This window comes from Rhinoraja longicauda, chromosome 31 (assembly GCF_053455715.1).
Source record: "Rhinoraja longicauda isolate Sanriku21f chromosome 31, sRhiLon1.1, whole genome shotgun sequence".
Taxonomy (NCBI): Eukaryota; Metazoa; Chordata; class Chondrichthyes; order Rajiformes; family Arhynchobatidae; genus Rhinoraja; species Rhinoraja longicauda.
This window is the reverse complement of record NC_135983.1, coordinates 5096683-5123686: the sequence shown is the minus strand read 5'-3', so window position 1 is coordinate 5123686 and position 27004 is coordinate 5096683. Positions and strand designations below refer to the sequence as shown.

Here is a 27004-nt window from a genome sequence, read left to right as displayed (position 1 = left end):
CGTCAACAAGGGGTGAATTAATTTAGAATTAGTCAAGAAGTTTGATTTTAGATTTTTTTTTTTAGATTTAGAGATACAGCGTGGAAACAGGCCCTTCGGCCCACCGGGTCCGCGCCGCCCAGCGATCCCCGCACATTAACACTATCCTACACACACTAGGGACAATTTTTACATTTACCCAGTCAATTAACCTACATACCTGTACGTCTTTGGAGTGTGGGAGGAAACCGAAGATCTCGGAGAAAACTCACGCAGGTCACAGGGAGAACGTACAAACTCCGTACAGACGGCGCCCGTTGTCAGGATCGAATCTGAGTCTCTGGCGCTGCATTCGCTGTAAGGCAGCAACTCTACCGCTGCGCCACCGTGCCGCCATGATTTAGGAACATATTGATGATTGGAATTCATTTCGGCAATGCAAAATATTGAGGATTTTAAAAACTAAATCATGATTTGGAGGCCTTGTATGGTGAAATATTTTAAATTATAGAATGCAGTTGACTCCTAGGGTGGACGGCTTTGTTGAGTGGTGTGGGCTGAATCACCTGCAGCTCAACACCGACAAGACTAAGGAGTTAGTGGTGGCCTTTAGGAGGAGAGGGACCCTGTCTCCCTGACTCCATTAATGGTGTGGATGTGCAGTTTACCAGGGAGTACAAATACCTTGGAGTGTACCTGGACAGTAAACTGGACTGGTCCAGGAACGCTGAGGCCTTGTACAAGAAGGGACAGAGCCGGCTTAAATTGAAGAAGGGTCCTGACTTGAAACGTCACCTATCCATGTTCTCCAACTTTGTGTCCTTTTGTGTATTAACCAGCATCTGCCGTTCCTACATTGAGAATTCGCAGTCTAGTTGAAAAATACACGATTCCCCTGTAATATTTACCTGTGTCATGACAGGATTGCATTCCTACTGTATTCAACTGGATTTCATTCTTTGCATTGAAATGTAAGGAATAATTATAGCTCTATTTAAAAGATTGAAATGGTTCCGGAGAGAACCCATGTTGGTCAGCGTGGGCAAGTTGGGCTGAAGGGCCTGTTTCCACGCTGTATGACTCTGACTCTATGACTCAGATGTTGAAGATGCAATTTCAAGACTGACTGAAACTGTCTGGTTCTTGTTTAAATACCTGCAAATGACAGAGGGCGGCTGCTCTTCTTGCTTCCACCACCAGATGGCACCTTCTGCCCACTTTATAAACCCATCGGCACTTTTGCACCAGCACATTTCTATCTGTGCCCAGCAGCATCTGGTTTTGTTTGTGGTGTTGCTATAAAATGATGAGACGGGTACTTTTATGTACAGGAAATTGATAAGAACAATTGAATATAAAAGTTTAAAGTTTTCTTTTGGTCTTTCACCTACCTCCTCTTCATTTTTCCTGCTTTAATCTTATCTCCATGTCCTTGAGAGATGTTGCGGAAACAGGCCCTTCTGCCCACCGAGTCCTTGCCGACCAGCGATCACCAGTTCGCTGGTACTCTAGTTCTCTCCTACACACGAGGGACAATTTACAGAGGCCAATTAACCTACAAACCTGCACGTCTTTGGAGTGTGGGAGGAAACCGGAGCACCCGGAGAAAACCCACATGGTCACAGGCAGGACGTGCAAACTTCGTACAGAGAGCATCCTTAGTCAGGATTGAATCCTGGTCTCTGGCGCTGTAATGCAAAGAATTAAAAACATTTGAATATTACAGTATAATCATACATTTTTCAAATCGATTGTGAATTCTCTATGTAGGAACGGCAGATGCTGGTTCATACACAAAAGGTCACAAAGTTGGAGAACATGGATAGGTGACGTTTCAAGTCAGAACCCTTCTTCAATCTGATCAGTCCGAAGAAGGGCACCCATCCTGAAACGTCACCTGTCCATGTTCTCCCGAGATGCTGCCTGATCTGCTGAGTTACTCCAGCACCTTGTGACCTGTTGTGAATCCAGCTCTCTCGCTGTGCCATCCACATCCTTCGCCACATTAATGTGTTGATAGGCAGCGTAACTGAAAAACATGCACAATGGTGAGCTAGATACAGAAGCCTTGGTGGAGAGGTGTTCTTGTGAGATGTGGGCGTCCTAATAACATGTTTGTTCCTTTGGGTCTCTGACACCTGCATTTGTGTTGCATTTATAATGAACATTGAACAGTACAGTGCAGGAACATGCCCTCAGGCTCACAACGTCTGAACCAAACATGATGCCGAGTTAAACATCTTCCCTGCCTGCATTTGATCCATATCCCACCATTCCCCGCATAAACATGTGCCTATCCAAATACCTTGGAGTGTACCTGCACAACTTTAAACTCTTCCCCCACTCCCCCTAAATCCATGTCCTCCAGTCTTTGACATTTACTCCCTGGCGTGAAAGGTTCTGACTGTCTATCCTATCTCTGCCTCTCATCTATATACTAAAATCTTCGTTTGTTATCTTGTTTGTGTCTGAACCTCAGCCAAAACGGCACACGATAGCGCGACAATTTTAGGTCCACCTTACTCACCATTGTCACTTTAGTGATAATGCAAGTAGTTTTATTGAAATCGGTGTTATATTTTTAAAGTTATTCACATTTTTTAATTTAAAAGGAGGGGAGGAAGGAGGATTTTAAAGTTTAAATCTATCTCCTAGGGAGGGAGGGAGTGGGGTGAAGAGGGGGGGAGGAGGGAGGATAAGGGGGTTGAGGAGGATGGTGGGGGTGAGGGGAAGGGGAGAGGGGGGAGGGAGGCGGTGAAGGGAGGGAGGATAAGGGAGGGGGAGGGGAATGGGAGGGGGAGGGGAATGGGAGGGGGAGGGGAATAAGGGGGAGGGTGGGAGGAGAGGGTGCTGCACCAATGCAGGAGAGGTTTGGGCCCAACGGGTCCACTTGGTCTAGTAGTTTTATATATTTCTATCATGTCTCTCCCTTCAACCTCTGACTTCCAGAAAAAAACAATCCATTTGGAGCATCTAGAAATCACCTTACTGTTACTTTATCTGTACCATCTTGAGCCCGGTCTTTACAAGCTCTTTTTTGTGTAATGTTGTGGTGAAGGATGTTTGATTGCTGTACAAGCAACTTTGAAGATGTAGGTTGCAGCTGCTGGCTGTTTGACTCATCTCATCTGTGGTTGTCAATAAAGAGTGGCCTGGCCTAATTGCACCTTCCAGCACTAGGCCCACAGCCCTGGGGGCCCCGACATTTCAAGTTCACATAAAACCAGAAACATTTAAAATGTGCTTTTATCTCCCTGTTTTAAATGTTCCTGGTTTTATCACCCGATCAGGCAGTAAATGGCAGACCCGACCCACCCTCTGGGTGAGAGGACACGTTTCATCATTTCCCTCCAATCACTTCAGTTTTATTTCAGTTGAGTTTAGAGATGCAGCGCAGGAAACTGGCCCTTCGGCCCACCGCGACCGCGCCGACCAGCGATCACCCCGTACACTAGCACACAGGCCCTTCGGCCCATCACGACCGCGCCGACCAGCGATCACCCCGTACACTAGCACTAGCACACAGGCCCTTCGGCCCACCGCGACCGCGCCGACCAGCGATCACCCCGTACACTAGCACTACCCTACACGTACAAGGGACAATTTACAGTTTCACCAAACTAATTAACCTGCAATATAAGAAAATAACTGCAGATGCTGGTACAAATCGAAGGTATTTATTCACAAAATGCTGGAGTAACTCAGCAGGTCAGGCAGCATCTCGGGAGAGAAGGAATGGGTGACGTTTCGGGTCGAACCTGCAAACCTGTACGTCTTTGGAGTGTGGGAGGAAACCAGAGCACCCGTAGAAAACCCACACAGGTCACGGGGAGAACGTACAAACTCTGTACAGATAGCACCCGGGTCTCGGGCGCTGTAAGGCAGCAACTCTACCGCTGCACCACCGTGCCGCCCATTTAAAGAACTTTCTTTAAATGTTCACGCCTTTAGTGTGTGAGAAACAAATTTTGACCGCCCGTGGTCTTCTGGTGTGTAATGACGGGAGAGGAGAATATTTCTCTCTGTGTGCGTTCAATAGTTGCAAGAAATGTTCTTCAACCTAATGGTCCACTAGTCCCATACCAGGGCAAGTGCCCTCGAACAAAGCCATTGCACTACACCACCCTGCACTCACTGAAACACCTAAGTACATGTGTGTAACACCTTCACGTCTCAAAACTGAAATTACTCAAAAATGATCACCACTTTTCTCGTGGTTTCCCCCACCCCGACTGATAATCAGAGCAGAAAGGCAAGGAATTGCAGATGCTGGAACTACAAAGTGCTGGAGGAACTCAGCGGGTCAGGCAGCGTGTGTGGAGGGGATGCTCGGACAGCGTTTTTAGGCGGGAGAATAAGGTGGCTTGCGTTTCTGCTGTACACTCCAGGAGCTTGTCCCTCCGGTCTGAACCAAATTGAAAGGCAGCTTCCTGAGAGTGTGAATCGTGGTGCTCAAAGCTGTGCCCCTGAAGTTGTCTGTCTTCATCCACACTGGCCAAACGCTCTCATTTCATTCCTGCCATCGGGCACGAGGTAACTGTCTGGAAACTGTCACCACCAATTTCAAGAGCAGCTTCTTCCCAACAACCATCAGGCTATTAAACACCACAAACCGCAACTAAACTTCCAACTACAAACTGCCTTAATTCCACGAGGGACTTCAGCCTTTTGCTTTACACTGATGTTTTTTTTTAATTTATTGATTTTTATTGTGTTATCTATGAATATTGCCTCATTATCTGGCACAAGTAAGAATTTCATTGTTCTATTTTCGGTACATATGACAATTGAACACTCTCTTGACTTAACTTGACTCTTGAATCCTTCCCCCCAAAGTTTCATGCTGTTATTAACGATTATTAATATTTACTAATCAATGGCATTTAATAATCCCATCAACAACCAGAGAGCGGTCCTGAGCTACCATCTACCTCGTTGGAGACCCTCGGACTATCTTTAATCGGACTTTATACATTTCACCAAACGATATTCCCTTTATCATGTATCTGTAAACTGCGCATGACTGGATTGTAATCATGTATTGTCTTTCCGCTGACTGGTTAGCACGGAACAAACGCTTTTCACTGTACCTCAGTAAACGTGACAATAAACTGAACTAAATTAATAATTCATAAATATAATTAATATAGGCATAAAAACGCAGGCAGGTTTTTTATAGACGGGGACACGCATAGGAGAGCTTTAGAGGGCCAAACACAGGCAGGTGGGACTAGCTGGTTGGTGTGGGCAAGTTGGGCCGAACTGCCTGTTTCCACACTGTGTGATTTTATGACACTATGACTCTATGTATTAATAATATACCCCTAACCGTCACTTTGCCATGTTGATGAGGTATTTGATCTTTGGATGCCGCATGGGTATATTTACCTTAACCAGAAAAGGTGAGTATTGTGCATTGTGTTCAATAGCTGGGCCAGCTACCCCTCCCCTCGCCTTGTGGTCTGCTGACTAGCCCTGTGATATTTAACGGCCTTACCTGACTTTACAAAACTCGCAGAATGCACAAATCTGAGCTGTCTAACTTCAATCTGATCTCCCGGTGGCCGAGCACTTCAACTCCCCCTCCCATTCCCAGTCTGACCTTTCTTTCATGGGCCTCCAGTGCCATAGTGAGGCCCACCGGAAATTGGAGGAACAGCACCTCATATTTCGCCTGGGCAGCTTGCAGCCCAGCGGTATGAACATTGACTTCTCTAACTTTAGATAGTTCCTCTGTCCCTCTCTTCCCCTCCCCCTTCCCAGATCTCCCACTGTCTTCCTCTCTCCACCTATATCCTTCCTTTGTCCCGCCCCCCTGACATCAGTCTGAAGAAGGGTCTCGACCCGAAATGTCGCCCATTCCTTCTCCTGAGATGCTGCCTGATCTGCTGAGTTACTCCAGCATTTTGTGAATAAATACCTTCAATCTAAGCTGTCTAGTCAAGTAACAATTTGTTTGATAAAACAAAGGAACCATCTATTTAAATCAATTATTCGGTGGAGCAAAGCTTTTCTCATCTGTTAATTACTGCCATTCTTCTGGCACAAATCCCATGTCTGCACAGTGGCGCAGCAGTAGAGTTGCTGCCCTACAGCGGCTGAGACCCAGGATCGATCCTGACAACCGGTGCTGTCTGTACGTAGTTTGTACTTTCTCCCCGTGACCCACGTGGGTTTTCTCCGGGTGCTCAGGTTTCCTCCCACAACCCAAAGATTTGCCGGTTTATTGGCTTTTTGTAAATTGTCCCTACTGTGGAGGGTAGAACTCGTGTGTGGCAATCACTGGTAGGCGTGGACTCGGTGGGTCGAAGGGCCTGTTTCCATGCTATATCTCTGACCTAAACTAAACTATTACAGCTCTGACATTCTAACCTCAGATTCTACTACTCGTCCCTTTTAACTTGCGTTTACCGTTGACTCTTACGTATTTAAAAAACAAAGAATAATTGGACCCTTGAACCCATTCATTGGGTGCATCACCCTCCTCTGTCGTCGGCAGTGTACCATCAAAGGACTGTGTGTGTGCGCGGAGACCAGAGTGGAGATTCTTGTATGGGCAAGAAACCAGGTCATCTTAAAATCGCCCTAAAGTGAAGCATTCTTCTTTGCGATGTCCTGCTGTAAAGTCACTGACTTTCGCCACCCCCCCCCAATCCAGCCCCATATCTGAATATTAAACCTTTGCGGTCTCTTTTCCCCAAATCACTTCTGATTGCAATAGTCCCGCCTGCCAAAAGCCCTGTGCTGCATTTCGCTCTCAGTGCATTACCTCCTTGTGCTGAGAATCAACCCGCCATGAAATGCTACAGCTTCACCACGTTATCATGGTCAAGCTAAAACTTCATGAGTTCAGTGGTACGTTATTGTCACATGTACGTAGGTGCAGTGAAATTCCTTTGTTTGCGCACAGTTCAGTAAAAGTCTTACTGTACATAAACACAATCGTGCCCACGTGTGAGAACCAGATTCGCCACATTCCCAGCGCCATCCTCTTACCATTCAAGTTCAAAGTTGTTAGAAGTGTAGATTCGTAACTTGGCCATAAAGGCCAATCCATGCTTCTAACCAGGGCAGCGCAGTGCCCGACCTCTCAGCGCCAGAGACCCAGGTTCGATCCTGACCTCGGGTGGCGTCTGCACCTTCTCCCTGTGACCGCGGCGGTTTCCACCCACACCCCAATGACGTGCGGGTTTGTAGGTTAATTGGCCCTCTGTAAAATTGCCCCAATGTATAGGGGGAGGATGTGAAAGTGGAATAACATAGAACTAGTGTGAGCGGGTGATCGATGATCAGTGTGGACTCGGTGGTTAGACTGTTAGTCTGAAGAAGGGTCTCGACCCGAAACATCACATATTCCTTTTCTCCAGAGATGCTACCTGTCCCGCTGAGTTACTCCAGCATTTTGTGTCTACCTTCGGTGTGCCGAAGAGCCTGTTTCCATGCTATATCTCTAAAATTAAACCCTAATGGACGTGTGATAGCAAATACTGTCCCAGTTTATCTTTCCTATTTAAAATTATAATAAGCCAAACGATCACACAAAGCACAGCTCAATGTAAGCATTTCTAGTACCATCTGTATAAGAAAATAACTGCAGTCTAAAGAAGGGTCTCGACCCGAAACGTCACCCATTCCTTCTCTCCCGAGATGCTGCCTGACCTGCTGAGTTACTCCAGCATTTTGTGAATAAATCGAGTACCATTTGGTCTGTCTCATAATTAATGCAGCAGCAAATCTGAAAATTATGAATAAACTGAAACAAATTTACTGATAATATCATCGCAACATAATTTTCCTTGGGGGGAAAGAAAGGACGGAAATTGCTGGTAACTCTGAGGGTCAAGCAGGATTTCCAGGTGACATGGATAGGCGATGTATCGGGTTGGGACCCTTCTTCAGACTGGTTTTGCCAATGAATGTACGTATTGTGCAATACAGGGTGCTACAGTACCTCCAGCATGTGGACCAGACAACTGAACCATCTTTCAACAACTAGAGAGCAGTCCTCAGCTACTCTCTACCTCACCGGAGACCCTCGGACTATCTTTAATCGGACTTTATTGCACTTTATCTTGCACTAAACGTTATTCCCTTTATTATGTATCTATACATTGTGGATGGCTTAATTGTAATCATGTCTGGTCTTTCCACTGACTGGTTAGCACGAAATGAAAGCTTTTTGCTGTACACGTGACAATAAACTAAACTAAACCAACCAGGGCAGCACAGTGCCTATAGCTCACATCGCCAGAGACCCGGGTGTGATTCTGACCTCGGGTGCTGTCTTTGTGGAGTTTACACGTTATCCCTGTGACCTGAAGAAGGGATCTCCACCCGAAACGTCACCCAGAGATGCTGCCTGTCCCGCTGAGTTACTCCAGCATTTTGTGTCACATCTAAACGAAACTTGTCTTTGGACTTTTTCCTTTGTAAACGCTGTCAGAATATGGCGACTGTGCATTTGTGGGTTGCGCAAAAGAACTTCGCTGTGCTGTGCGTGCGTGCGTGACCTTAAAGAAGCATTGAATCCACGGTATTCATGTTGTGTCTTCCTTTCACAGTATGACTACAGCTTCAGAACGGAACAGAGTGCTGCTGCCCGCCTTCCTCCGAGCCCCGCTAAATGTCAGCAGTCGCTGATGTCCTGAAGACTGATCTCAATGGGCCTCTTGTAAATTAAGGGACAGAGAACTACTGGATCAAGCTGTGCTTTTGGAGGATTTTGCTTTTCTTTACCTTCTACTGAAATAGAAGCCATATTCTGGCTAAAACAGACAGTGTTTCTAACTATCAGCAATCTACCTACAACTTAACCTTTTGTACATGGAGTTTTTGTAAATATAATGTTCAATGTGATCTTTTAATTGCAGATCTTTGGGCCTTGGACACGATTAAACAATGTAAACGATTATTAAGCAAAGGCTGGATGTTTTTGCTTTTATGAGCCATACTTTATTTCTTCTATCTCCCATTCATCAGGATAATTTTGCACACTTCAGCAATCCCTCTGGGATGGTCATTCTCACAAACTAAGCAATGTTTAACATATAATTAGCCATTTCTTTAAAGACATTATACAGAATTAGGAGCATTTTTTTTAAATTAAGGAAATAAAATTAAGTTTGGAAATATCATGATATAGCTACTTTTATTTACTAGCAATCCAGACTTTTGTCCCAGGGTAATATGTAATGGTATTTAATTCATAATGTAGCAAAGTCATAAAATATTTGCTCATACCAGTCGGGGAACAGGGAACTGGAGACTCGCTGGTTTTAGTCATCTTGCGATGTGCTGAATTACTTTTGTACACATTCTAAAACAACTTCATTTGTGCAGCCTTCTTTAATCATCATCTCTTTTATTGTTTCTTCCCCTGAAAAATTCCCCGATTTTTTTTTTCTTTACTCCTCTCTCTTGGAGTTAAACAGCTTGTTAACGGAAAATCGGAATGGGACACAATTTCAAGGGGTTCAAATTAATGTCATGTTCAAATTAATTTCTTCCCTTTTTTTCCCACCCCCAGTTTTCATCTCATTGTGAAGCTTTTCTGTTGAGCTTCTCAGTACCGCCAGCAAAACCTTCCAGCCTGTAAATTCTTTTACCACACTTTTTAAAAATGATGTTTTTGGAAGAAAAAAAAACAGTATTAGTTATGTCGTAGTCAATTAGATTGCAAATTAAAACAGCCTTCCTTATTGATTCTTTCCCGACATGAGGCGTTTGTGCTATCTTAATGATTTACTTGCCTGCAATCTTTCTACACTTGCGTAAGGTATGATTCTGTGGTTGTGTTCTGAGTGAAATGTTTTGGTTTGTCAAATGCACTGATTTGCTTTGCACTGCGATTTTTTGTTTAAAGATAGTTTTTGGGCTCTTTTTAACGTGGATTTGTTTTTGTTTTTTTTTGTTTTGCTTTTCAAAACTCCTAATTCTCATTGTCCCCAACATGTCTGTGATGCTGGACGAACGCCGTGTATACCTTGTGCAACACTGTAAAGGCTTCTTAAGTGTCAGCTATTATTTAATGGTGGCGGCCCGTTTGCGGATCACTGCTGCCTCCTCTAAGGCTGTGTATCCCATCCCAGATACAGTCAGCATTCAGTCCTGAGCGTGCACCAGACTCCAGACTGCAGCGTTTCAGTGGATGTAGCTGAGGGGCCAAGCAAGCGCACACTGGCTGGCTCATACACCTCACGCGCAACAGTTGCGCATGGACATTTTCCTTTTGTTCCCCCCCCCCCCCCCCCCCCCCCGACTTTATCATTTCCAGTGCAAAACAAATGCTGCCGACTGTCGGCTAGGGCTTGTGAGATGGACTGAATAATCGTCAGTGTTGTAGAATTGCATGCCTGTCCTGTATGTGGGAAAACATGTCTTAGCTTAGTACCTCAAAACCCGTGGCGTAAAACAAGTGTTCCGACTCGACATGGGTCACTTGAGCTTTCAAAGCCTCGGAAGAGTTGGTTATCAAATACTGCATGAGATGCGTGTGTAACTCTTTAGTATAAGAAAGTGGAATCGTTTTTGTTTTTTTACCCCCATCGATTCTGTCGAGATTCTGTCATGATTTCTGTCTTGATTTAAGAAATGCGAGTCATGTTCTATTCATGTTGACGGCATTTAAATACGTAGTGGAGGTTAATGATATAAAGGTCGTCTGGTACTTGAGAATGAGCCTTTGCTGAAGCAGGGCTAAGTGTGGCCAGCTATCTTCACTTCACTCATTTATATTTTGTTGTAAGTAAAACATGATAACATTAGTCATTTAAAACGTAGAACTTCCACCCGAGTATTACAAATCTTTTGGCAAAAATTGGAAAACTTTTAACTTACTGTATAGTTGTTCCATTTTTAATTATGTTGGAGATTTAAACCACTGTTCTAAAATACTTAGAAATAAAATCTTACTGTATTTATCGTAAACCTGTTTCTTGTGCCCATGAAGGAAGGTTTATAATTTGGTTTATTGCACCTGTATTAATGTAACTTGTTAAATAAAATATCCATTTTAACTGGATTCTTGTTTTCTCTCGCAATTCTATTTTTTTAAATAATTTGTTCGTAAACCATCTCACACGGTGGACAGCTGGTAGAGCCTCTGCCTCACAGCGTCAGAGACCCGGGTTCGATCCTGACCTCGGGAGTTCCCTTTGTGGAGTTTGCACCTTCTCTCTGTGACCGCGTGCGTTTCCTCCCACATCCCAAAGACGTGGGAGTTTGTGGATTAATTGGCCCTCTGTAAAATGCCCTAAATTAATAGGAAGAAGATAAGAAAGTGGGATAACATAGAACTTGTGTGAGTGGGTGATCAGTGGTCAGCATGCACTCTGTGGGCCAAAGGGCCTGAGTCCATGCATGCTGTATCTGTAAATACTCAACATTCCAACAACCCTATAAGCACCTGTTGGTTTGCAATTGTTGTGACTTCAAAAAAATGAAATGGATGCCCTGTTTACCAGAGATGGGCACAAAAAGCTGGAGTAACTCAGCGGGTTATGCAGTATCTCTGGAGAAAATGGGTTGGTTGACCTATTTACCAGATTTTCTTTGCTGACTAAAGAACGTTGGCCAAACGTGAGAAGTGAATCCCCTGTTCTTGGGTAACCACCTGTATAAGTAGAAAGAGGCCAGGTTTATTGAGTCATTTAAGTCCAGCGTGTCTATCAGATACTCTTCAGTACCACAGCAAAGCAGCAGATAGAACAGAGAACAGCACAGCATAGGAACAAGCCATTCGGCCCACTATGTCTGTGCTGGACATGACACCAACTTAAAGCAATCTCCTCTTCCTGCACATAATCCATTAGCTTCCATTCCCTTCACATCCATGAGCCTATCTGAAAGCATCTTAAAAGGTACTAATATATCTGCCTCCACCACCACCCCCCCGGCAGCACGTTCCAGTCACCTGCGTAACACTCTGTGTAAAAAGAAAAACTGCCGCACATATCTCCTTTAAACTTTGCCCTTAAAGCTATGCCCTTTGACATTTCCATCCTGAGGATAAGGTTCTGACTGTCTACCCTATTGATTCCTCTCATCATTTTATATACTTCTACGAGGTCTCCCTCACCCTCCAATTCTACAGAGAAAGCAATCCAACCACTCCTTTAATGCTAATTCTAATCCAGGCAGCATTCTGGTCAACCTCTTCTGCACACTCTCTGAAGCTTTGCATTCCTTCCTGTAATGCGACGACCAGAACTGTGCGCAATACTCCAAACGCGGCGTATCCAAGGTCTTATAAAACTGCAACACAACTTCCTGACTCTTACACTCAATGCCCAGACCGATAAAGGCAAGAATACCATCTGCCTTAGCCACAAAAATGCTGGAGTAACTCAGCGGGTCAGGCAGCATCTCTGGAGAACATGGACCCAGAGATGCTGCCTGACCCGCTGAGTTACTCCAGCATTTTGTGTCTATCTTCGGTGTAAACCAGCGTCTGTAGATCCTTCCTACACATCCCACCCGCCTTCCTTATTCTGCCCTTTCTCTCCCACTGTGGCACTAAAAGTCTCAACTTTCTGAATTTTGAGAGAAGTTTGTGATCTGACAACATTGCAATTGAAGCAGATGGTTATATTTCACCTGGAGATTCCTTAATATTGTTGTAGTTCAACACATAGATCCTTGGGCACCTTAACAAATGACAGAGAATCCTATTTTTTGAAGAAACAAAGAAAGAACTCAGAATCCAATTTGCATTTTCTTGAGCAGTGTTACAGTAATAGAATTTTTACAAATCACCACTACCAAAAAATTTGAGATGTGGAATTAAAACTTGCTGTCACTAAATTTATAGGAGGAAAAAAACCCGGAAGAAACACAATGCGAAATAAACCCAAATTATGTCAATTTTTGGTCAACGGTCCATGTTATGGAAAATCTAAACACAGACGGGTGTTCCAGAACACAAAGCCTCCACAGCCCAGGGGTGTAATGTAGTATGTCAGCTACATCTCTAGTTTCCTTCTGTTAGTCACTGCTCGGCCGATTGGAGTCAGTTTTGGCAGTCATGGTCGGGGCTGTTACGATACTGGCATTTAAGAGGCTCTTGGCTAGGCACCAGGATATGGAAGGACATGGATTATGTGCAGGCAGATAAGGGCGAGTCTTGGCATCTTATTCAAAGACTCAAAAGAGTGTTTTATCGTTATATGGCCCGAAACAGAACAGTGAGATTATTAATTGCAGCAGCACAACAGATATGTAAACATGAGAAAATAACTGCAGATGCTGGTACAAATCGAAGGTATTTATTCACAAAATGCTGGAGTAACTCAGCAGGTCGGGCAGCATCTCAGGAGAGAAGGAATGGGTGACGTTTCGGGTCGAGACCCTTCTTCAGACTGATGTCAGGGGGGCGGGACAAAGGAAGGATATAGGAAGATAGAGGGAGATCTGGGAAGGAGGAGGGGAAGAGAGGGACAGAGGAACTATCTAAAGTTGGAGAAGTCGATGTTCATACCACTGGGCTGCAAGCTGCCCAGGTGAAATATGAGGTGCTGTTCCATAGTACTCTGTAAAAACCATGATAAACATCAACAAAAAAAAGTGCAGTATATATACTTTTTTAATTTGGCACAGGCCTGTTCCTGTGTTGTACTGTTCTAGGTTCTAATTCTCAGCTGCTTTGACGATGATTCTACAGAATAAATTGTTTTAAAATCTAACGTTTAATGTGCAAATTTTAATGCAATGTATAAATGGCATTAACTTAGCTCTTGAATTTTGCAGAGAGAAACTAAAAGCATTCTTTTTTTTAATGTTATTTTTGAAATTGAATCTGTTTTTCCTTTATTTCTTCGTGTAGTTGATTTGGCATTGCATTTTGTCTCTTTAATTCACTTCCTTATGTTCATTGCCTTGTCTTTGAATCTCAGTGGTGGATGGACTAACCCGGCCGACCGTGAAAGCATACATTCTCTCTCTCTCTCCCACATTACATGGCCACTACACTTTGATCCACTTTGTGGGACAGAAGGATTTTCAAACAAAGGAGTGCTTGGATGAATGCGACAAATGATAGGCACCAGCTCAGGCAAGCTCTGCACAACAATGTGAGATTTGATTTTGCGTTTCTTGAAAGGTTTGCACTTCGGAGAATGGTGAATATTTAAGCGGAGTCGAGACTGATTTGTTGTCATATGACCCAAACAGAACAATTACATTTGTACTTGCAGCAGCACAGCAGAATATGTAAACATAGTACACTGCAAACAGTATCACAAAGAGGTTCAGCGCACATACACGAACGCATACACACGCACATCACACACACACACAAACACACACACATCTATATATATATATAAACATACACATATATGTATATATATATATGATGATACATACACATTTGCATGCACATATATATATATCAAGCACATATATAGAGATATATGTCCAGAACTTATTTTTTGTTATACACACACACACACACACACACACACACACACACACACACACACACACACACACACACACACACACACATACATGTATACAAACATGCTTTCACATAAAACAAACAAACAATAATAGTGCAAAAAGACAAAACATATGCCCCCATGTCTATGCAGTCGATGCAGTTCAGAGCTTATTTGGAGGTTGCATTGAATGTAGTGGATGGTGAATATTCAACCAGCCACAATCATCGAGGTTTGGTGTCAGTGGTAGCGTGTGTCCAGAAACACTTTGCCCTTGAGACATCGCTGCCTGTGAAGTCTTAAATCACTTGCTTCTGTGCTTGTTAAGAAGCCTAATTGTGCTCCAACCTCTTGTGTAAGTTCTATATTGAGAAGGAAAGGACCATATCGGTTCTTGCAGTCCACCCCTGACTCTTAAAATCATAGTAAAAAATTATTGGAGAGGAAAATATCATCCATGTTCTATATTGAGAAGTACCCTATGGGTTTTTACATCCTATTCCTGACTCTTAAAATCACAATAAAAAATTATCGGATTGCAAGGTTATCATCCATGTTTGATGTACAGATAAGTAGATTTGAATCTAAGTTGGAAATGTAAATTACACGACGAATGTTATATGCCTAGTTCATTGGAACATTTCTGGGTGCGCGTACATATCCTCGGATGTTTTATTTTAAGTATGTTTTTCAAAGCCCAGCAATGTTTGACACACTGACCACCTGAAATACAGGCACAGTCTGACTGTATTTGAGGACATAACTGCAGTAGAAAACTCAAAAGACGTCTCGATTTCTTTTTTCACCAATGCCTTTTTGCTTGACCTCTCCACAGCGCCAAAGAACCATGCCAAAACAGAGTGTGTGTGATGCAGGAGGCTGTTTGATGGAGTCCACTACAGCGGGCTGGAACACAGAGCACATTGTGTTTTGTTTCCTTTAACGCACTGATGGTTTTTATTTTGAGTTTTGTTTTCTTTTAAATTCTTTGAAAATCTGTTTTTATTTTGTTTCTGGGAGACCTGTTCCACCATGCCATAACTCACAGAAGTCCTTCCTCCTGTGTGAATAAACGTTCTGTTACTTCCTTGGTTGTTTTATCTCAAGAAAAAAAAGCAAAGATGATTTACGAAGATTTTATCAGGACGACTGAGCTCCAGGGAGGGGTAGGGCTAGGCTAGGCTGGGACTGTGTTCCTTGGAGTGTAAGAGGCTGAGGGGGTGATCTTATAGAATAAAGAACAGTGCAACACAGGAATAGGCCCTTCTGCCCACAATGTTTGGACCGAACATGATGCCAATTTAAACTGTGCTCATCTGCCTGTACATGATCCATATACCTCTATTCCTTGCAATTCCATGTGCCGATCTAAAAGCCTCAGATACTATTGTATCTGCCTCCACCAACACCCCAGGCAATGCGTTCCAGACTCCCACCACATTCTGTGTAAAAAACCTCCCCACACATCTCCATTAAACATTCCCCCTCTCACCTTAAAGTGGTGGACACCTCCACCCAGCGAGTAAGGTTCCGACTGTCCACCTGAGAGCTTATCCTGAGACTTATTTGACACAACGTCGGGGTGACACAGCTGTGCAGCAGGTGGAGCTGCTGCCTCACAGCGCCAGAGACGCGGGTTTGATCCTGACTGTGTGGAGTTTGCACGTTCTCCCTGTGACCACGTGGGTTTCCTCCCACATCCCAAGGACGTGCGGCTCCGTAAGTTAATTGGCCACCTGCAAACTACCCCCTAGTGTGTAGGGGAGTGGATGAGAAAATGGGATTGCATAGAACGAGTGTGAATGGGTGATCGATGGTCGCCCTGGACTTGGTGGGCCGAAGGGCCTGTTGCCATGCTGCATCTCCAAACTAAACTAAAGTAAACAATGAGTTTTAATTACGTTGGAATGTGCACGGTTTAGGGATTAAAAGTGGCCCAGATAGATATGCAGTCTATCAGTATTGGGGAACAGACATCATGGTCTTGCAAAATGCTGGAGTAACCTAGCAGGTCAGGCAGCATCTCTGGAGAGAAGGAATGGGTGACGTTTCGGGTCGACCCGAAACGTCACCCATTCCTTCTCTCCAGAGATGCTGCCTGACCTGCTGAGTTACTCCAGCATTTTGTGAAATAAATACCTTCGATTTGTACCAGCATCTGCAGTTATTTTCTTACACTTGTGGTCTTGCAACATACGTAAAATGTGAAGAATCTTTAACCCAGATTCTGGTTACTAGTCCTGTTGTTTTGTTGTCTGTATCCCAATGCTGCTAATAAAATGCCCCATCTCCCTTTCCTTTTTCTCTTACCTCCTTCATCTCCATTAAGACCGAGACTAAAACTGTAGGCTCAATGATGGAATGGGGCAATTCTACAGTTGCTTTATCTTCTGTTAAAAAAATAACATTTTATTACCTCAGTGAAACCACATTCACAACAGAAAGTCCGGTCGCCCTACAGAAGATCAGGTGTTTCCAGCAGGATTATTATCAGAAGCAGTTAGCATCGTTTTCATCAAAGAACCATAGGAATAACTGGATTTTTTTTACTTTAGAGATGCAGTGTGGAAAGAGGCCCTTCGGCCCACCAAGTCCGTGCCGAGCAGCGAGCACTACACTGGCATTCTCCGATACACACTGAGGACAATTTACAATTTTACCAAAGCCAATTAACCTGCAAACCTGCACGTCTTCGGAATGTGTGAGGAAACCCGAGCACCTGGAGAAAACCCACGTGGTCACAGGGAGAACGTGCAAACTCTGTACAGACAGCACCCGTGGTCAGGATCGAACTCGGGTCTCTGGTGCTGTAAGGCAGCAACTCTACCGCTACACCACCGTGCCGCCCTTTTGAAATTTGAGCTTATGTTTGCTTATAAAGACTTAATTTCATATTGCTTTTCCTATTCCTTCGGAACAACCCAAATAAGTTCTCACTTCAGAAACATGTCCCGATCTGCTGTGTTGGAGGATGTACTGCTGTGCTGTTGGAAAGGAAGCCAGTGTGTGCACAAGTGCTCCCACAAACATCAGTTACATGACAGGCTGGCATTAGGCTTTTATACACTGGAATTTAGAAGGATGAGAGGGGATCTTATCGAAACATATAAGATTATTAAGGGGTTGGACACGTTGGAGGCAGGAAACATGTTCCTAATGTTGGGGGAGTCCAGAACCAGGGGCCTCAGTTTAAGAATAAGGGGTAGGCCATTTAGAACGGAGATGAGGAAAAACTTTTTCACTCAGAGAGTTGTAAATCTGTGGAATTCTCTACCTCAGAAGGCAGTGGAGGCCAATTCTCTGAACGCATTCAAGAGAGAGCTAGATAGAGCTCTTAAGAATAGCGGAGTCAGGGGGTATAGGGAGAAGGCAGGAACGGGGTACTGATTGAGAGTGATCAGCCATGATCACATTGAATGGTGGTGTTGGCTCGAAGGGCCGAATGGCCTCCTCCTGCACCTATTATCTATTGTCTAATCCTGGGATAACTGAGCTCCTCTTCAGACTGGTCCCATGGGATCTCTTGCTGAAGGAGCTTCATTTAACCTTGCTGGGCGACAACAGCTGGTAATGTTTCCTTACTCAGTGCCCTCCAGCCTAGATTTCTGCACTTAAAGAGTCTTACATCATGGAAACAGGTCCTTCAGTCCAACTTCCCCACACTGACCATCTACACTAGTCCCACCTGCCACATTTGGCCCATATCCCTCTAAACCTGTCCTATCCATGTAACTGTCCAAATGTCTTTTAAATGTTGTTATTTTACCTGCCTCAACTACCTCCTCTGGCAGCTCGTTCCATATGCCCAGCATCCTCTGAGTGGAAAAAGTTGCCCCTCAGGTTCCTATTAAATTTTTCCCCTTTCACGTTAAACTTATATACTCTAGTTCTTGCTTCCCCAACTCTGGGTAAAAGAGTCTGAAGAAGGGTCTTGACCCGAAACTCTAGGGAATAAAGTCCTTACCTGCCCAACTCAGGCCCTCAAATCCTGGCAACATGCTCATAAATCTTCTCTGCTCTCTTTCCAGCTTAACAACATCCTTCCTATGGCAGCGTGAACAAAACCGAACACAACACAACACTTCAAATACGGCCACACCAACATCTTGGCACGGTGGCGCAGCGGTAGAGTTGCTGCCTTGCAGCGCCAGAGACCCGGGTTCAATCCTGACTAAGGGCGCTGTCTGCACGGAGTTTGTACGTTCTCCCTGTGACTGCGTGGGTTTTCTCCGGGATCTCCAGTTTCCTCCCACACACCAAAGACCGACAGGTTTGTCGGCTAATTGGCTTGGTATAATTGTAAATTGTTTCTAGTGTGTGTAGAATAGTGTTAGTGTGTGGGGATCACTAGTTGGCGCAGACTCGGTGGGCCGAAGGGCATGTTTCCGTGCTGTATCTCTGAACTAAACAGTTCACCTTAACATCTCACCTAAAGTCCATACCCTGGCTGATGAAGGCTAATGTGCTGAAAGCCTTCGTGACGATGTTACCTACCTGGAGTTTGCCTCACAACGTCTTTTTGCTGATGTAAATGTTCACAGTTATTTAGTTACTGTACCGTTATTAAATTTGCTGCTCGCATTTTGTTGTGCCTCTAACATTGAAGTGCAGCCGAGCTCCTTGTTCGAGTCTCATCATCCCTCTCTGTTCGCTTCACCCAGTCAGAGCTGCACAGGTTGTTCCTGGCACCCTCCATGTTCCTCAGTTCTTCCCTCATGATGCACCTGTGTCACGCCAAACTTGAAGTTGCAATCTGCTCGTTACAGTGCGCTCTGTTGCGTGACCCGGGTTCGATCCCGCCTACGGGCGCTGCCTGTACAGAGTTTATACGTTCTCTCCGTGACCTGCGGGGGTTTTCCCCGAGATCTTCGGTCTCCTCTCACACTCCATAGACGTGCAGGTATGTAGGTAAATTGGCTTGGTAAAAATGTAAAAATTGTTGCTGCTGTGCGCAGGATTGTGTTAATATGCGGGGATCGCTGTTCGGCGTGAACCCGGTGGGCCGAAGGGCCTGTTTCCACGCTGTATCTCTAAGCTAAACTAAACTATAAACTCTTCCAAAAATAGACACAAAATGCTGGAGTAACTCAGCGCGTCAGGCAGCTTCTCTGGAGGTGACGTTTCAGCTCGAGACCCTTTTGCGTCACCCATTCCTTTTTCTCCAGTGATGCTGCCTGACCCGCTGAGTTACTCCGGCATTTCGTGCCTATCTTTAGTGTAAACCGGCATCTGCAGTTCCTTCCTACACATACAAACTCTTCCATTCGAGCTGAACCAATTGTCCCGCAAAGTGCAGTGGAAACCTTCAGAGAAAAAAAATTAAAACCAGGGAAGACTGGGAAATCAGTCAGCATGCAGGCTCTTGAGTAAGTCACGTTCTGCCCCTCCACAGATGCTGACTGACCTGTCAGGTGTTTCCAACCCAGACCATCGCACAAACCAAACTATCTTCCATTGATTCCATCTACACTTCACGCTGCCTTGGCAAGGCCAGCTGCATAACCAAGGACCGGTCTCACCCTGGACACTCCCCCGCTCCCATCAGGCAAGAGGTACAGAAGTGTGTAAACGCATGCCTCCAGATTCAGGGACAGTTTCCTCCCAGCTGTTATCAGGCAACTGAACCATCCTATCACAACTAGAGAGCGGCCCTGAGCTACCATCTACCTCATTGGAGACCCTCGGACTGTCTTTAATCAGACTTTACTGGACTTTATCTTGCACTAAAGGTTATTTCCTTTACCCCGTGTCTGTACGCTGTGAATGGCTTGGTTGTAATCATGTGTAGTCGTTCGGCTGACTCGTTAGCACGCAACAACAAAAGCGTTTCACTGTACCTCATTACACGTGGCAATAAACTAAACTTCTGATTATGATTGTTGGTCTTCCAGCCCTGTTGGCACGGTTCAAGTTCCAAGGAGGCACCTGTGAGGATGTTGCCCAAACTCGAGGCCCTGAACTACAGGGAGAGTTTGGGCTGGCTAGGGCTTTATTCCTCGGGGTGCAAGAGGATGCGGGTGATCGTAGAGAGGTGTGTAAGACCAATGAGGGGAATAGATAGGGTGGTCTGAAGGATGGTCCTAACTCGAAACGTCACTTATCCATGTTCTCCAGAGATGCTGCCTGACCTGCTGAGTTACTCCAGCACTTCGTATCCTATTGACTCTGAGTGACGTTGAGTTTCTTGTCATGTGCACAGGTATGTGGACGTGCAGGTACAATGACAATCTTGTTTGCGCCAACATCACAAGCATGTGAACCCAAGCAACACACCAAACAAAATTATATCCCACTTGCACAAATTCTACAAGATAGTGAAAAGTAAACGACTGCAAAAAGCAAACAAGAGATACAGTGTGTAAACAGGCCCTTCAGCTCAACACATCCACGCCGACCAGCCATCACCCACCCGTACACTAGTTCAATCCTACAAACTAGGGGCAATTTGCAATCTTTACTGAACCTGCACGTCTTTGGAGTGTGGGAGGAAAACTGAGCACCCCAGGAAAACTCATGCAGGTCACCGGGAGAACGTACAAACTCTGTACAAACAGCACCCGTGGTCAGGATTGAACCTGGGACCCTAGCTCTGTGAGGCAGCAACTCTACAGCTGCGCCCCTAAGTGCAAAACACAATCCATTGTGGTACAAGAGGTGGCTTGTATGGTCCCCTGCTTATGGTAGGATTCAGGTTGGGCAGGTCAGTTCATGAACCTGGTGGTTGTAGCTGGTCTTGAAGTGGTGGTGTGGGGCTTCAGGCTTCTATACCCCGATGGTAGTAGCAGGAAGAGGGAATGGCCTGGATGCTGGGGGTCCTTGATGATGGACGCCACCTTCTTGAGGCAGCGCCTCAATCTTTGCTCTGTATACCAGTGAGTGGTGAAATCTGACTACAACACAAGTTTTTTAAACACAAGTTTAGTTTAGTTTAGTTTAGTTTAGTTTAGAGATACAGCGTGGAAACAGGCCCTCATACCCACTGAGTCCGCTCCGACCACTAACACTATCCCACGCTAGGGACAATTTACAATTTTACCAAACCAATTAACCTACAAATCTGTACGCCTTTGGAGTGTGGGAGGAAACTGGAGCATGCGGTCACAGCAAGAACGTACAAACTCCGTATAGACATCACCTGTAGTCAGGATCGAACTCAGGACTCTGGCGCTACAAGGCAGAAACTCTACCGCTGCGCCACCATGCCACCTCTGCAAGGCAGACTTCTGTAAATTTGGCCCTAGTGTGTAGGTTAGAACGAGTGTACGGGTGATGGCTGGTCGGAGCGGCCTCATCGGGTCGAAGGATCTGTTTCCATGTTGTATATCTAAAGTAAACTATGTTTCTCTAAACTAATCTCCTGTAAACCTGTGCATGACACATTGGGCCAGTCAGAGACTCACCCCAAGATTCCCACGGCAAGACCACACTTTCAAGCAATCTTTTAACAATTCTCAACATTTCTTTCACCGGGTCTAGAAACCACAAGTTATCTGGTCTGTGGGAGGCCTGTGGAGAAGACCCTACTTGCTGCCCTGTGTAATATGCCTTCTTTTATTATCAGGCCACAACATAAGAAAATGGTGATGCAGTCTCACTCAGTCCACAATTAGTTATATGTGATCAATGAAATCAGGCAAATTGTCGCAGTCTTTGTAGTGAAGACAGCTAATCCTCTGATCCACGCCCACGTAAATAAAATGTAGTATAGACCTTATTAGCTATGTCTGAACAGCAGTGTTTTAGCATAAATGAATCTCCTTAAACTTATAAAGTTCCAAACTGGAAAATTGTTCCCACAAGCTTTTGTTCATGTGTGTTAATGCATGTTTGAAATAAGACAGGTTTTCTTTATTAAAGTTAATAGGTAATGATATCATCTGCTTCTAATATTTATAAGGGTATGGTAGGCCATTAATTCTGATGGTTTTGAGCAGAACCATCTGCTCTGTCTTTAGTTGATGTGCTTAGCTTTAAATGTACCTTTTTTTTTTTCCCAGTGAACACAAGGCTTATTAATAATTTTTAAAAATCACTTGCTAAGAGACGTTCATTCATTCACATGTCCGCACAGAGTTACATTTGAGATTTTCCAAATAGTTGATCGAAATGTTCGGCAAGGAAGACATTTATTTTACCCTGAGCCAGACTCAGTGATGAGTAAAACATGTTTTAGTCTGAGTTTTAGTAGGGAGGCATATTTATTGAATAAAAAAGTGGAGCGGGATTTTTGAAACACTGCCTGGCTTATTTTTTTTTAAATTTTAAATGTCCAGTCACAAATATTTTAGATTTAATGTCCCCACATACTCAGGGCACTCAGCAGACCACAGAGACTGCAGATGCTGGAATGTGGAACAAAGCAATGGAGCGCTGGAAAAACTCAGCAGGGCAGGCAGCTGCTGCGGAAGCAACATTTTAAGGCGACGTTTTGAATCGAGACCCTGCGTCAGCATTGAGAGGGGAGGGGAGGGGAGGGGAAAGAATGCCGGCGTTTAGCAGAGGGAGGGAGAGAGGGGTGACAGCTGATTGCATTGAGGAGTGGTGAGGTGTAGATAGATGATGGTGTGGTAGCAACACACTGTGCTGGAGAGGCTAGAGTGGGGATACAGCTGGGAATACATGGCTAGGTACGTTTTTAGTTTAGTTTAGTTTAGAGATACAGCACGGAAACAGACCCTTCCACCCACAGAGTCCGTGTCGACCAGCCATCGCCCCGAACACTAACACTATCCTACACACTAGCTTAGTTTAGTTTAGAGTTACAGCATGGAAACAGGCCCTTCGGCCCAACATGTCAATCGCTGACCAGTGATTCCCGTACATTATCCTACACATACCAGGGACAATTTACAATTTTTACCGAAGCCAATTAACCTACAAACCTGCACGTCTTTGGAGTGTGGGAGGAAACCGGAGCACCCGGGGAAAACCCACGCGGTCACGGGGAGAAGGTACAAACTCCGTACAGACAGCACCCGTAGTCAGGATCGAACCCGGGTTTCCGGCGCTGTAAGGCAGCAACTCTACCACTGCGCCACCGTGCCGCCACGTTTTGTCTTGGAGCTAGATAGAGCTCTTAAGGATAGCGGAGTCAGGGGGTATGGGGAGAAAGTAGGAATGGGGTACTGATTGAGAATGATCAGCCATGATCACATTGAATGGCGGTGCTGGCTCAAAGGGCCGAATGGCCTCCTCCTGCACCTATTGTCTATTGTCTATAGCACTGAGGGGGTAACGATTAGAAGTGCACAGAATCACGAGGAGCATTGGTCGGGAGGGTCGTTGGAACATGTTTCTCCACAGCAGAGGTGTCCATTGCTGGAGGACAGAGAGGATTAGGATAAGAGAGAGTCTGTGCAAGAAAATGCTGGAGTAACTCAGCGGGTCGGGCAGCCACTGTGTGGCTGCTGCAAACAAGATTTTCATCGCACCTGTACCTCATCGTGCATGTGCATATGACAATAAACTCGACTTGACTTAAAGAATGTGGCCGAATATGGAGGCAAATAGTGGGTAAATGGGATTGGTACATGGATGGTTGGCATAGACTAGATGGGCCGAAGGGCCTGTGTGTGTGTGCTGCATGATTCTGAGCTCTTGAAATTATTCCAATGACCAGCAAGTGAATCAGGCAAGTGTTTGTATTCAGATTAACATTAACCTCTTTTGTTAACTTTATTTTTTCGGTATGATTTCAAATGCCTCTTTCTAATGCCTGCACTCTTTTTAATTTAGCAATTTTAATTTTATTGTATGTTTATCGGTCTTGAATTAAGAGGGTTTCATGTATTTCACAAAAGCAAGAAGCTGTGAATGCTGGATATCAGACATGTGAATAAACAGCTGAAAGTACAGTTAGGGGCTGCACGGTGGCGCAGCGGTAGAGTTGCTGCCTTACAGGGCCAGAGAACCGGGTTCGATCCCGACTACAGGTGCTGCCTGCACGGAGTTTGTACGTTCCCCCTGTGCCTGCGTGGGTTTTCTCCGGGTGCTCCGGTTTCCTCCCACACTCCAGGGACGTGCAGGTTGTGGGTTCACCAGCTTCTGTAAAATTGTAAATTGGTCCTCGTGTGTAGAGGACAGGGCTAGCGTACGGGGTAGTCGCTGGTCGGCACGGTTCAGTGGGCAGAGGAGCCTGTTTCCACACTGTAAGAAACTGTGAGTGTTGTATATCGGAAATATGAAAGGGCAGCTGAGAGTACCTAGCTGGTCAGGCAGCATCTGAGGAAAAACAATCATCTTACTCATCTTTGAAGCTTAGTTTAGAGATATAGTGCGGAAACAGGCCCTTCGGCCCACCGAGTCCACACCAACCACCACTATCCTACACACGAGAGGCAATTTACAATCTTTGCCGCAGCCAAGACAGCAACTCCATCGCTACGCCACTGTGCCGCCCTTAAAGTTGACAGGCCTTCACCAGAATGAGCCAGAGATTTCACGGTTTGAACGTTCAAGGGCCACTTGTTCGGTACAGAGTTATTGCTGCAATGATGAGGCTTGTGCTTTGATGTGTGCTTCTGGCAGTGATGTGGGGGTTGGGGGGTTGGATTTAGACCAGTGTTGCTGGGATTGAGACCAGTCTCCGGAATGAAAGACGGGTTTTCCAATTGCTCTAATCAGCGAGACAAAGACGGGCGGTTTCACCATCGCCAGTGGTTAAGATCTGCCGGGAAGGATGGAGTCGGAGAGCATAGGTGAGTACAGCACCGGAACAGGCCCTTCGGCCCACAATGTCCATGTGGAACATGCTGCCAAGTGAAGCTCATCCCCCTTGCTTGCACGTGATCCGTATCTCTACATTCCCTGCACATCCATGTGCCTACACTAAAGCCTCTTAAGCACCACTATCGTATCTGCTCCCACCACCACCCCTGGCAGTGCAGTCCAGACACCCACCACTCTCTGGGTGAAAGAAACTTGCCCTGCGTATCTCCTTTAAACTTTGTTTGTCTCACCTTAAAGCTATGCCCTCTACTCTTTGCCGTTTCCACCCTGGGCAAAAGGTTCTGATTGTTTACCCTATCTGTGCCTCCCCTACTTTCAGATACTTCTGCCAGGTCTCCCCTCAGCTCAGATTTACTGTTGGCCCAATTTGGGTTCAGTTGGTCTTTTATTTCATTTTTCAGAGATACAGCATGGAAACCGGATGAGGGGGGATCTTATTGAAACATATAAGATAATTAGGGGATTGGACACGTTAGAGGCAGGAAACATGTTCCCAATGTTGGGGGAGTCCAGAACAAGGGGCCACAGTTTAAGAATAAGGGGTAGGCCATTTAGAACGGAGATGAGGAAGAACATTTTCAGTCAGAGAGTGGTGAAGGTGTGGAATTCTCTGCCTCAGAAGGCAGTGGAGGCCAGTTCGTTGGATGCTTTCAAGAGAGAGCTGGATAGAGCTCTTAAGGATAGCGGAATGAGGGGGTATGGGGAGAAGGCAGGAACAGGGTACTGATTGAGAGTGATCAGCCATGATCGCATTGAATGGCGGTGCTGGCTCGAAGGGCTGAATGGCCTACTCCTGCATCTATTGTCTATTGTCTATTGCACACTAGGGGCAATCTACGGAGGCCAATTAACCTACAAAGCCACACATGGAGCCACAGGGACAGACTGCATGGAAACAGGCCCTTTGGCCCAATGTGCCCATGGAGACCAAGGTGTCTCGTCCACGCTAGACTCAGTAGCGTGTTCAGTTGGGTTCAGTTGGTCTTTTATTTCATTTTTCAGAGATACAGCATGGAAACCGGATGAGGGGGGATCTTATTGAAACATATAAGATAATTAGGGGATTGGACACGTTAGAGGCAGGAAACATGTTCCCAATGTTGGGGGAGTCCAGAACAAGGGGCCACAGTTTAAGAATAAGGGGTAGGCCATTTAGAACGGAGATGAGGAAGAACTTTTTCAGTCAGAGAGTGGTGAAGGTGTGGAATTCTCTGCCTCAGAAGGCAGTGGAGGCCAGTTCGTTGGATGCTTTCAAGAGAGAGCTGGATAGAGCTCTTAAGGATAGCGGAATGAGGGGGTATGGGGAGAAGGCAGGAACAGGGTACTGATTGAGAGTGATCAGCCATGATCGCATTGAATGGCGGTGCTGGCTCGAAGGGCTGAATGGCCTACTCCTGCATCTATTGTCTATTGTCTATTGCACACTAGGGGCAATCTACGGAGGCCAATTAACCTACAAAGCCACACATGGAGCCACAGGGACAGACTGCATGGAAACAGGCCCTTTGGCCCAATGTGCCCATGGAGACCAAGGTGTCTCGTCCACGCTAGACTCAGTTGTCTGCATTTCGCCTACGTCCCTGTAAACGTTTCCCATCCATGTACCTCTCCACTTGGGACGCCTTTGGGATGTGGGAGGAATCCTGCGCACCAGGAGGCAACCCACGCGGTCACAGGGAGAACGTACAAACGCCACACAGACAGCACCCGGGGTCGGAATCACACCAGGGTTTCTGGAGACGCGAAGCAGCAGCTCTACCTGCTGCGCCACTGTGCCGCCCCTCTAGTGCTGCAATATTTCTCTAGTACCATAAAAATGGTTAATTGGGCTGCGTATGGGGTCATTATGCAACTAAACTAGC

The 27004-nt window shown here is 45.4% G+C and overlaps 1 protein-coding gene across 2 annotated transcripts in view; it reads left to right on the top strand.

The window, feature by feature from the left end:
* LOC144608333 (multivesicular body subunit 12B-like) overlaps positions 1-10982 on the top strand; it is a 221417-nt gene extending 210435 nt beyond the window's left edge. For both annotated transcript variants that reach the window (XM_078425994.1, XM_078425993.1), the window contains exon 10: positions 8541-10982. In XM_078425994.1, coding sequence (XP_078282120.1) covers positions 8541-8627 — 87 coding nt within the window. In that variant the 3' untranslated portion in view covers positions 8628-10982. The remainder of the gene's footprint in view (positions 1-8540) is intronic.
* Positions 10983-27004: the final 16022 nt, after the last annotated feature.